The sequence below is a fragment of the Balaenoptera acutorostrata genome, chromosome 13 (assembly GCF_949987535.1).
Source record: "Balaenoptera acutorostrata chromosome 13, mBalAcu1.1, whole genome shotgun sequence".
Classification (NCBI taxonomy): Eukaryota; Metazoa; Chordata; class Mammalia; order Artiodactyla; family Balaenopteridae; genus Balaenoptera; species Balaenoptera acutorostrata.
This window is the reverse complement of record NC_080076.1, coordinates 26,447,391-26,459,501: the sequence shown is the minus strand read 5'-3', so window position 1 is coordinate 26,459,501 and position 12,111 is coordinate 26,447,391. Positions and strand designations below refer to the sequence as shown.

At 49.8% G+C, this 12,111-nt stretch overlaps 1 protein-coding gene across 7 annotated transcripts in view; it reads right to left on the bottom strand.

The window, feature by feature from the left end:
- ZBTB7C (zinc finger and BTB domain containing 7C) overlaps positions 1–12,111 on the bottom strand; it is a 376,550-nt gene that overhangs the window by 147,145 nt on the left and 217,294 nt on the right. For all 7 annotated transcript variants that reach the window (XM_057527128.1, XM_057527130.1, XM_057527133.1 and 4 more), the window contains one exon: positions 1,487–1,545. In XM_057527128.1, coding sequence (XP_057383111.1) covers positions 1,487–1,545 — 59 coding nt within the window. The remainder of the gene's footprint in view (positions 1–1,486; positions 1,546–12,111) is intronic.

Genomic DNA, 12,111 nt, shown 5'->3' with positions numbered 1-12,111 from the left:
AAAATATTTAACTACTCCGAGCTTCAGTTTCCTCATCTGCAAAATGGCACTACCTGACGGAGGCTTTGTGAGGCTCAGATGAGGCAGTACTGTCAAGCGTGCTGCAAACTGGCCAGGCTACATAAATACTGGATGTTGTTCTTGACATTTAGAACAAGCAAGCTTCTCCTGCTTGCTTGGAACAAATAATTAATTAACCTTTGTTAAATAAATAAACCCCAGCTGCTCCTCATCCTGGGCATAGTACCTAGAGCTCCCTGTGTGAAAAGCAGCTCCAGGGAAAAGCACGTGGACATGGGGAGCACTGTCCTGGTGACTGTCCACCTGGAGCTTAGAGTATGTCCCCGTCACTGATGTCATGATCCTTAGTTGCAGCTGTCTGGAGAAGGCTGTATCTCTCCCTGTCTCTCCCTCTCTTTCTCTCACTGAGATACAAGGAGTATGCCCAATGTGAATTTCCTGTAATCTATCCATTGTATATATTAATCTCAAATACAACCTCAAACTTGTTGCAAAATCCATATGACCATTTTCACATAATGAGTCATAAACTGGCAGAAACTTAATTTTACTTACATAGATGAGGGACACTTTACTCCATCGTGATTCTTTGTGGAATTCATGAAGCCATTTCAAGCCCTGTACCATCTGGCCCTGCCCAGTGTCACCAGTGTTTCCTCCCCTCCCTCATTAGACCCATGTCTATGACATCCTCCATGTGAGCCACTGGGTGTTCCCATCCTGGCACCTGTGCCTTGTTCTTTTCACCCTGGAACAGCCTCCCTCCTCCATCAGCCCAGCTCATGTCTCTCTTTCCCCAGGAAGCCTCCCCTAACCACTCTCATCACCAGCATTTCTGCCTGTGCAATACGGGCCAGAGCAGGACGTATGCCCTCTCATAAAGTTCTTTCATGGTCTCATGTGCAGATGTCTTCTCTTCCCACACTGGACCAACAGCTCCTCCAAAACAGAGCCTGAACCTGCTGCTTCTTTTGTAGTGCCAGGTGCCTGGTGAATTAATAATATTCTCAGATTGAGTAATGGATTGGGTCATATGACTGCTCTTAGTTTAACACACTGTTAAATGGCCTATATGAGAATTTACTGTTCTAAATAAGGTCACCCTAGCAGCAAACCTGGAATTGTACAAACTGTCTGTGGCCCCAGGGTTAAAAAAAAAGTGCACATCATCCTCATACCAGAGGAGTCCTGCTTTCCTCGCACACCAATCAACCACAAGGGAGCGACTCTCTTTCATGAACCAGTGGGTGCACCCTCCACTCAGAGGGCAGAGCCAGGGTTCAAACCATGCGCCTTCACAGCCTTACATCCCTGGGTCCAGCCCCATCCAGCCAGAGGCACCTTCCAGAAGAACCGAAAGCCCGACTCCATCAAGGTCATGCTCCCTGCCCCAAACAGGGAAACCCACCCACTTCCCAGGAACATTGTCAAACCACAGACCTAAGAAAGCAAAATTCAGACTCACAAGCAACGATGCCTTCTTAAATTTCAGGCCAGCAGTTTTCCAGCAAACCTGCTCATTTCCTGCAAAGAGAAGAAAGGGATGGAGAAACATATTAGCATCTGCTCTGGGTATCCTTCAGCTGTTTCGTGGCCGACCTCTGGCTTCTGCACCTTCTCTGCATTCTCACTCCCAGCGGCACTCTCCCCTCCCAGGAACAACGTGTGCTAGTTGGGGGGGAGCGTCCCTGGCAAGATCCCCCCTCCTCCGGCCATGGGTTCAGCCCATGTCGCCTCCCTCCCCCTCGCCGGCGCCATGCCAGTCTCAGATTGACCACTGCCTCCAATTCCCTGAAGGCGCTGGGCTTCTTCCCACTCCGGAGTGAGGCCTCCTCTTCTGTAGCATGGGGTTGCCTAGCAACCCCGCGCGCCAGCTCAGAAGGCCCTCCTAAATTGGACCTCACAGCGCAGGGCATCTCCTTGTACAGCTGCCTGAATCTTAACAATCTGGTTCTGAATAATAACACAATGGTAATTGCATGCATGGGCCCCAAACTACATTTAAATAATGTTCAAGAGCTGACACAAACCAACAAAGGCCAGAAAATGCATTTCGGAGGTTGACTGTAAGGCCAGGCAGGACATTCGGTGCGGGAGGGAGTTGACACCAAAGACTTGAGTTAATGACAATGTCAACCTGAACTGTGAGTTCTCCTGCCTTTCTGCCTGAGCACGCCATCACTTTAATGTATTTTAGGTGAGTTTGGGATCTGTAAAGCCAATTAATGCCCAGAGGTAGTGATGCTTCAAGACAGGATGCCCTTTAGTTCTTCAGCAGCGTATGGAGGGGGTGGGGGTGGTGAGGATACAGGACGAGAAGGGAGAACTGTGCCTGAGTGATTTCCCTTGGCTTTTACAATCGTGGCTAAATACATTTTAGAAGGTAAGAGAAAGAACCTACCAAGCAAGAGTGCAAAGCACTTGCTACCTCAGCGAGGGACAAATTCAACATGACTGATGTGTTTCAGGATAAGAAGTGAAGGCAAAGAGGCCTTGACATTGGCTAGCACGCAGACGGAAGCAGCTTAGTGTGGCGTGGGGAAAGGCCACGTGCACACAGAGTCCAGCCTTCAATCTGTGTCCCTGGCAGAGGGTAATGAAGAGCTCTGCGCAAGGCAGGAGAGTCTTCACACGCGGGGAGCAGCAAGCTGGCAATCTGCTCCTCGTGGAGTGATAGCAGTGAGGGCCAGTTGATCACCCCTGACAATTTGAAAGCCTGAAGCACTTTTTTTTTAAAAGCTCAAAATCGTCCTGCAAGGGACTTAAACAGATATTCACACACCCATGTTCATAGCAGCGTTACTCACAGTAGGCGGGAGATGGGAGCAACCCAAGTGTCCACGGGATGAATGGGTAAACAAAATGTGGTCTATGCATGTGATAGGGTGTTATTCAGCCTTAAAAAGGAAGGAGATTCTGACATATCCTACAACATGGATGAACTTGAGGACATTATGCTAAGTGAAATAAGCCAGCCACAAAAGGACAAATGCTGTATGATTCCACTTACATGGCTATCTAGGGTAGTCAGATTCATAGAGACAGAAAGTAGAATAGAGGTTACCGGGAGCTGGGGAGAGGGAGGGGAATGGGGAGTTCATGTTTAATTTTGGGAAGATGAAAAAGTTCTAGAGATGGATGGTGGCAATGGTTGTGCAACAACATGAATATACTTAATGCCACTAACCTGTACACTTAAAAATGGTTAACCTGGTAAATGTTATGTTATGTATACTTTACCATAATTTTAAAAAAATCCTCCTGCAGTAACAGTACAACATACACAGCGTTTCTCTACAAGACTTTTGTCCACTTCATCTTGGAAGTCAAAATAGCCTGTGCTGTTCACAAGCTAGGACAGGGAGACTGTCACCAGGACTCAAGGGCCAACTAGGCAGTGTGACCCTGGGCCAGGGAACCCATGGCTTGTAAACACGGTGTTCGTGCAACGTAGTCACAGATGGAGGTGTCTGAGCATAAGGAACAGGATCTTCTTGTGACCACTTCCTGGAGGCCAAATACCATCACCCCCCAGAGTGGGGCCTCCTTCCACCCAGGAGTCCCAACCCCCATGCCCCGTGCCTGCTTCCTCCCCGAGGCACGTGGGCTCATTCTCATCCTTGCTCCCTGACTAGAAAGCCCTTTCCTGTGGCCTCCACCTGACCTAATCCTACCCTTTCTAGTGGATTTACATCAAATTCCACTTCCTCCAACAAGCCTTCCAGAACCTCCCACCTCTGCTTTCCCCGAACGTCACACAGCAGCAATCAAGCACTTGCTTGGGAACTATTCTATACTCAGGTCAGCAAGGTTTGTCTCTCCCCACAAATCTCTGAAAGGAGCCTTGGACAGAGATTGTCACTAACATTTTTTTGTCTGCCACGGGCTCTAAGCATGCCGTGGGCTGTCCCCTGGAGGCTCTGGGAAGGACAACAGGCCTTGCCTCCTTTGTCAGGAAATCCGGCCACAGCTCCCCTGCCTGGGCTATATAGCATGTCTGCTGGCTGCAGAGCCCTCGAGCTAAATATTCCAGGCAGGCGTGCAAGTCCCTCCAGCCATTTAGAGGTGTAACTCAATGTGTGCAATAAGCAATTGAGCATTTACAGGTTTTATTAATTTGGAAAGGTCATTAGAGCCAACAGCTTCCCCGAGTTGACAGTGAATGAATAGCATGGATAATTTTTTTCAGTGTCCTGATATTTTTCTTGGAACGTGCTCTAAGCCTCAAAAAATAATGTTATAAGGAAAAAAAAAGGGAAAAAAAAAATCCAGGCTTGCGAGACAAGGGGAGTCGACAGGAGCTCTGGACAAGCCTCTTTCCCTCTCTGAGCCCTAGTCTTCTCATCTGCAAGTTGAGGGAGTGATTGCTAAGGTCACTTTCAACTTAAAAAGTAAGTAAATAAAATTATGATTCTAGGTGAGAATGTAAAGTTAGCAAATTTACAAGCTAATAGTTACCCACCCCATACCCCATCCATCCTCCCAGGTGTTGGGTACCACTTCACCTCTGGAGAGATAAGTTTCCAGTTCATGGCCCCTCAGCCAGGAAAAGGTCCTTAATGATTTCAGGTGCCTTCCCAGACCCTGACCTGGGGGGTCTCAAACCCAACAATCTGGCTGCCTTGCTCTCATTAAGGAACACTCCAGACTAATGCCTTGTTTTCTTGAATCTCCAGGAATGGCTGGAAACGGGCCAAAGGGCATCACCCAGACTCCGTCTCCCCAGCCCTTGGCTCCAGGACCAGCCGCTGCCATCTGTCAAGGGCCAGGCCTCTGCAGGGCCCATGCTCGTGGTTCTCCCCAAGGAGAGAAGGAAGCAGCGGTCAAGGAGCAGAGGGGTCTGGCTCCAGCCTGATGTCATAGGGAGAAACAGTGGGCCCTTGACCAGGCTGTGCAATCCGACATCCCTCCCTTTCTCCATCCTCATCCCCTCTTCTCTCCTCCCCGAGTGTACAGACGCTGGGAATGTGGGAGGCCCACATCTGTCTGCAAATGTGTGGCCACAAACACCTATGCCCTTTGCTCTGATTCCTCCTAGCTTTCAGGAGCAATAGGAAGACGAACTGTGAATCGGAACTGTATGATCAACAGCCTAACACTCATATTAACTAATATTAGCATTAATATTAGTTAATATTAGCTAACATTTGCGTGACGCTTTATAATTTAAAAAAAATATTTTCCCACATACCTGTCAGGTAGGTGGGATAGATTTAACCCATTTAGTGAGCATCTGCAGTATCCCAGGGTCTTTGCTACCTGCTGGGGATGCACACATGAAAAGGTGTAGTTCCTGCCTGCAAACTCCCTCCAGGACGGTTTATAGTCAGGAAGATGGAGGCACAGAGAAGCTGAGTGACCTTCTCAGAAGCATCCAACTTTCAAGCATCCCTGCTCAAACCAAGTCCTCTGACTCAGAACCTTTTCCAGCTGTTCCTGTGAGGTCTGTGAGTTTAGAATAAAATTTAGACTGTATGACGTCAACCAGAAGGGACCAGCCAGAGGGTAGCATGGTTTGGGGACTGTGAAAGTCTATGCCCAGAATGAAACAGTGCCTGTGGGTTAGGCCATGTTTGGCCCTGGAAACCCCAGAGGGGCAGGTCCTGGGCTGGGCGCAGGTCAGAGCTTGCTGCACATGTGACCTTGGCCCCTTGTGGTCTTTCTGCTCATCGATAAAGACCCCTCTTCTCATCAGTCACCTTTGTAGAGACGCTGCCTTGAGAACTGACGCAAATTCATGAAATCTTTTTCTTTCTTTCTTTTTTTATTCTGCACTAACTTCTCTCTTCTAGGAACTGCCATAGCAGTTACAATGAACATGTTACACAAAATTGGTATTGTTCTTTTCAGGGTCTCTAATGGCTTTTTGAAAAAAATTAAATGCCCGTGCTGGAGGAACCCGATAAATCCCTCACTTTACAGCCAGGGCACCCAAGTCCAGTGAGGACTCGCCCCAAGTCATACCAAAGGCAAGCAGAACCGGAACGTGGGTCCCAGACTCCCAGCCTGGGGCCTGAACACACCCACCCTACAGTGGTGGGAGGGGAGGTTCAGGCTGTGTCCTGCTTACCTTGGCCCCCACAGAAGCCGTCAGCAAGCACGAGTGGCTAGGAGGGAGGCTGTCTGATGCTGGATGTCGGCAGGCAGATTACAGCCTCTCCCCACCGCACACCCACCCCTGCGCCCCCAGGAATGATACTGAAGGGACGGGCTCTGCCTCAGAGGGAGCGGCAGAGGCCATGACAGGTGCCCTCAGGGGACAGTGACGTCATGGTCTCTGCTGCAGGCTCTTGCAGCTCGCAGGAGGCCTTGTGGTTTAGATCCAGACTGGCCCTGCCATTGACCAGCCGTGTGACCTTGGACAAATGACTTAACCTTTCTCTGCTTTAGATTTTCACCAGCAAAACGGGCAGGATAACGGCACCGACCTCTCACCTCCCAGGGTTGAAGCAGGGATGAAATGAGAACATGGAGGGAGACACCTGGCACAGGGCCCAGCATATGTATGTTCTCAGGTGAGGGCGGCGAGACCAGCCTCCCTGGGAGGCCAGCTCCACGGAGGGAATGCTGACAGCCGTGCTCACTGCTAAGTCCCCAGCGCCTAGTTCTCGCGAGAGCGGCACAGGAATGAGAGTTGACTGCGCTCCCGTGGAAAGCGCTGCCCAGCATGTGGTGAGGAGAGGCCTGCAGTGATGAGCCGTTACCGAGGGTGGGTCAGCTGAGGGTCTGTGGTGACAGGGAGGCAGTGGCTTCTCTTCCCACGATCCTTCAGAGGCTGCGTTGCGTAGGTTGCAGTTTGCTTTTTCCGCCGATATTAAAATCAACCAACCTGAGGTCACAAAATGGCACAGACACTTTGGAAGGCAGTTCGTCTAGTGTTCGTCTAGTCTTTACGGGACTAGACATGCTCTTAGGGTCCAGCAAGCGCACTTAGGTATTTACCCAAGGGAGTTGAAAACTATGTCCGCACAAAAACCTGCACACAGATGTTGATGGCAACTTTATTCATAATTGCCAAGAATGGAAGCCACCAAGATGTCCTTCAGTAGGTGAATGGACAAATAAACAAATAAATAAATATCCACACGCTGGAATATTATTCAGTGCTAAAAAGAAATGAGCGATCAAGTCATGAAGACATGGAGGAATCTTACACGTATATTACTAAGTGAAAGAAGCCAATCTGGAAAGGCTACATACTGTATGATTCCAACTGTATGATCTTCTGGAAGAGGCAAAACTATGGAGATAGAAAGAAGATCAGTGGTTGCCAAGGGTCGATGGAGAGGGAGGGATGAATAGGCAGAGCACAGAGGATTTTGAGGGCAGGGAAACTATTCTGTATGATACTGTAATGGTAGATACATGGCTTTACACATTTGTCAAAACCCATAAAACTGTACAACACAAAGAATGAACTCTAATGTAAACTATGGGCTTTAGTTAATAATGATGTATCAATAGATTAACAGATGCACACTACCATATATAAAACAGATAAACAACAAGGATTTACTGTATAGCACAGGGAACTATATTCAATATCTTGTAATAAACTATAATGGAACAGAATTGAAAAAAAGTATATAGATATATACATATATGTATGTATAACCAAATCACTTTTCTGTATACCTGAAACTAACACAATGCTGTAAATCTACTATATTTCAATAAAAAAATAATGTATCAGTTCATCAATTATAACAAATGTACCACACTAATGCAAGATATTAATAATAGAAACTCAGAGGGAGGGGAAGGAGAGGAGATATATGGGAATTCTCTGTACTTTCTGCTCAATTTCTCTATAAACCTAAAATTGCTCTAAAAAATAGTCTATTAATTAAAAAAAACAACTGCCCCCAAAACACAACACTTAGGGCCAATTAGTACCCAGGCCATCACTGAGCCCCGCTGGGCGGCCAGGTCCCATGCTGGGGACTTGGAGGAAGGTCCAGAGACCAGCACGATCCTTCCAACTTGAAGCACAACTGCATCCGAACAAAATGTTCGAGACTGTGTGGGAAAGCCAAGTGGGGAGGCCAGCACGAGCCCCAGCTGGTGAGGCAAGCAGCCGTGCACCCCAGCAACCGGAACACCTCTGGCTACTGGGCAGTGACTCAGCCATAACTCATCCTTCCCCAGCACATGGCCTGTGCCAGGCTCACCACCACTGCCTTCCGGAGGGGGGTCAAAAAGAGACCCAGCCCATGCCCGCAAGCCAGGCTCCACCCAGCCTTTTTCTGTTCCTTCCACCCCCAACACCAGATATAGCAGGTGCTCAATAAACATTTATTGAATTAAATAGTGATTATTTGTATGCCTCTTTATTTACCCATTAAAGGGAAGAATCTGATTGTAAGCCTCCCTAACCCCCCAGCAAAGTATTTGCTGAACAGAATGAACAGCAGCACCGCCACGCCTTAGGGGAGACCTTATGTTTGGTCCTGAGGCCACTTTCTCAGCCCTGGGAGCACATGTCAGAGGGCTCCCAGCCCCCAGACACACCCGTACACGATGTGCTGCTCGGCCCTGAGACCCCACCCAGCAGAATGGACATTCTACCCTACCCCACTGGAAGGCTGAGAGACGTGTGTGTGTGTGTGTGTGTGTGTGTGTGTAGTCATTGCCAAGCAGCCTGAAGAGCAGTAGGGTGGCCCTCGGCCCCGGGGCCTGACCTGGGGGCATCTTCGGGAAATCCATGAACTGAGGTCCAGGCCATCACACCTAGCCCGGCAGGGCACCAGGCCAGTTTCCAGTTTGGTCTGCTTTGATTGAGAGAGAAGGAGAGAGAGAGAGAACGAGAGTGTGTGTTTGTCACTGGAGAACAGTGTCTTCCAAGGCAACCAAATCCTCTTCATTGCTTTGGGGGTGATGGCCCCTTGGAGGTCTGAATTTCTGTCACCTTGGCCTAGAATCTTAAAATAGCCTGAGAAGGAGAGAGGGCCAAGCCCAGAGCCAAAGCCAAAGCTGGGGCCTGGGCCTGGGAGTGGGGAGCAGAAGAAGAGCCCGTCCAGGGAACAAAGGCCTAATCTCTCTGGTCGGGCCGCCCAGCACCGGTCCAACTGCTCAGTCACACACGTTTTATTTTCTCTGGCCTCAGGGAAGTATTCCTGGGCTGAGCAAATCTGAGCAAGGGCTCCAGCAGATATTGGCCTGGAGGACCTGAGGGGGAGGGTAATGGCTGCCCAGAGCCCCGCACCCCCAGCTGTCCCCTGCCCGAACCGCCAGGGTAGGAAGGGGGAGGGCGCCCACTGAGGGGGTCCTTCCCACTGCTCTCTGGCTGCTGAGACAGGATGGTTAATGCTCACCAGAACATGGGTGGGCACAGGGGGTGACAAAGAATATTCGGGGTTGTAATATTGAATAACAGTTCAAATCTGGGGGAAGAAAGGTTTCTATCCATAAGATAAGAAAGTGTGATAATAAAGCCTTCATGTCTGCAGGGCTCAAGGAGAAAGCATCTCAGTGGCAGCGGCGTTCGTCCCCTGCAAGGGCAAGGGGAGGAAGGGGGTCTCGTGGGTTTAACAAGAAGGTTCTCTGTGCCTGATTTCATTGGCTGATGGTGTTTGGGGAGACGGGAGCTGCCGACATTGCTGGCTTGGTTCTGCTGCCGAGTGGAGCTGGGATTTTCAGGCTGGTGTGGGCACGTCTTGGGAGGGGAAACCAGAGGGCACTGGGAAGGAGTGCCTCCCTCGTCAGCCCCCGGAGGGACTGATGTCAGGCTGGCAATGGCGGCATTCGGAGCTCCAGACGGTGAAAACAGGAGGCAGGCCTGCTCTGCCTTCAGTGACCACAGGGTTCCCCTTGGCGGCTTTTCCTGCCTGTGTGGGTCTTGCCCTTGTCCTATTCCCGGTGCCCTGAGTCCTATCACTCACACTCCTCCCTTTATCTAAACCTGCTTTCCAGAAAGTTCTAGCTCACCTGGTGTCCAGTGTGATGGGAATCATTAATGCTAGGCTTTCTTTCTCTCAGAGAAAAAGGTGTTTCCAGCCCCCTCTCAGGTGGAAGAAAAAAAAACTGGTCCCCTGGGAAAGGGATTTATTTTGCTTTTTATTTTTAAACTCCACTGTTTACTCTGCATCCCGATGATGCAGAAGACAAATCTGCAAGTGACATACAATGACAAGTAAGACCCAGGCAGTGTGGATGGTGTAAAGGGTGTTTGGAAAGGGGACGGGCAACCCCACAGCAGAAGGGGAGCGTCTGGCCAAGGCCGCCTCTGAAGCTGTCCCCTGTGGCCCCTGCCCCTTCTCTCCCTGGGACTGTATCACTCCCCTCAATGTGGATACCACCTTTCATTGTCCAAACAAGGACACTTTTGAGAGTGAAAGGGGAATTGATGATAGTTACCTGGGGACCTCAGTCATAAAGTGGCTGCCCCAGGCCAACCAGGATGTGTCCCCCCAGCAGTGTCACCCAATCTTTGGCGCCTGGGAAAATCCAGTCAGAGCTCTTCCCTGGAACTTCCATCATATGACTTAGGAAAGAGATGTCTGCCTCAATCACCCAGCTTCCCCTCCCAGAAATGATCCTGAGAGAGGCCACCAGGCATATCAGGGCCCACTGGAAGCACTACTTCGCATCCGTGTGAAGTATAGAACCCGTCCTGGCTGCCCTGCGCACCTTCAAGGCTCACCCTCTCATTTCCCCGCAGATCCCCCCGGCTCTCACCTCTTGTAAGAAGTTTACCTGGGTACTTCACCTCCCTCTGCGTTTTGTGTATCACGCATCCTAGTTCCTCATGCACGTCGCCATCTCCCCCACCAGCTCATCAGCTCCAGTGGGAGGTGCCATGGTGTGTCACTCATCTTTGGACCCACCCATCCCTACTCCTCCCTGCCCCCTGCCCCCACCCCAGTGCCTTGCTTACAGGAAGTCTCTGATTTAAAGTTTCTGGAGATAACTGAGTTGAACTGAACTCCTGCAATTTTCCCTCTAGCACTGGGGACTCAGGGACAGAATCCAGTGTCCTATATAGCCCTTCAGAAGTTCATTGATTCTCCCACATCAGATTTTCAGGACAAATATTCCCGAATCTCTATGCCCATTGCAGGAGCTTTACTGGTGAAATTTGTGCAATCATGCAGGGTGGTGATTGTTAGGTGGGAGTGTCTGAAATAAAATCCAGAAAGGGTCTCAAGAAGAACTCCATTTTTATGGCTTGGGGAAGGTGTGGTTTGGCCAGTGAACCTTGGTGAGAACCTCCCCTCAGCACCTAAAATTCCTCCATATCCTGGAAAGATGAGAAGGCAGTCAAGACTAAGTGCAGGAGGGTGGTACATGCAGTAAGCTCAGGGGGTAATCAGGGAGGGCTTCCTGGAGGCAGCAGACAGTAAGTAGAGCCTTGAAGGATGGGGAGGATATGGAGAGTAGGGACAAAGGACCGTCTAGAAAGGGACACTCTTAGCAGAGATGCAGAGGTGTGTGAGGTCTAGCATAATCAGGGCAGTGAGTGAGCAGGTGTGGCTGGAGCAGTAGACGTGTGCAGAGAAGCAGGAGATGCAGCCGTGAAGGCAGATAAAGAACCCAAATGCCAGCTGCTTCTGAGCTTGAGTCTTAGGTGTGGAATCACCCTGCCCCCTGTTGTCTGGGGAAGAATGGGGAGCGGTGCAGGCTGGACCAGAACTTATTGCTCCAGCCGCTGGGTAACATCTGGGAGGGAGCAGAGGGACTGGCCCAGGCTGAAGCCATCCCCAACTTTTTCCCTGCTTCTCCTTGGCCTCTCCCAATTCTGCAGCTCTGGGAAACCTAGCCAACTAAGCATCTGTGGCCCCAAAGTGTAATCTCGCTCTGCATACCAGCCTGTGATTCAGAGCAGGGGTGGGGTGGGGGCGGAGGGAGTGTCCAGGAGCTGAAGCCCACCGCAAACAAGCTATGGTAGAAGCCCTCTTAGCTGAGATGATTAGTCAGTGAATTGAAACATTTTAACACCTACTGTATTTTGGTACATTCATTCACCAAACTTTGGATGCAAAGCCACGACCTTTCTTTATCTTCACATCTCCTGGATGTAATTGTCCCTACTGTCTTTCTGGCATAAATCACATTCATATGACACTACAATTTCTAATTATGTTTTTTTTA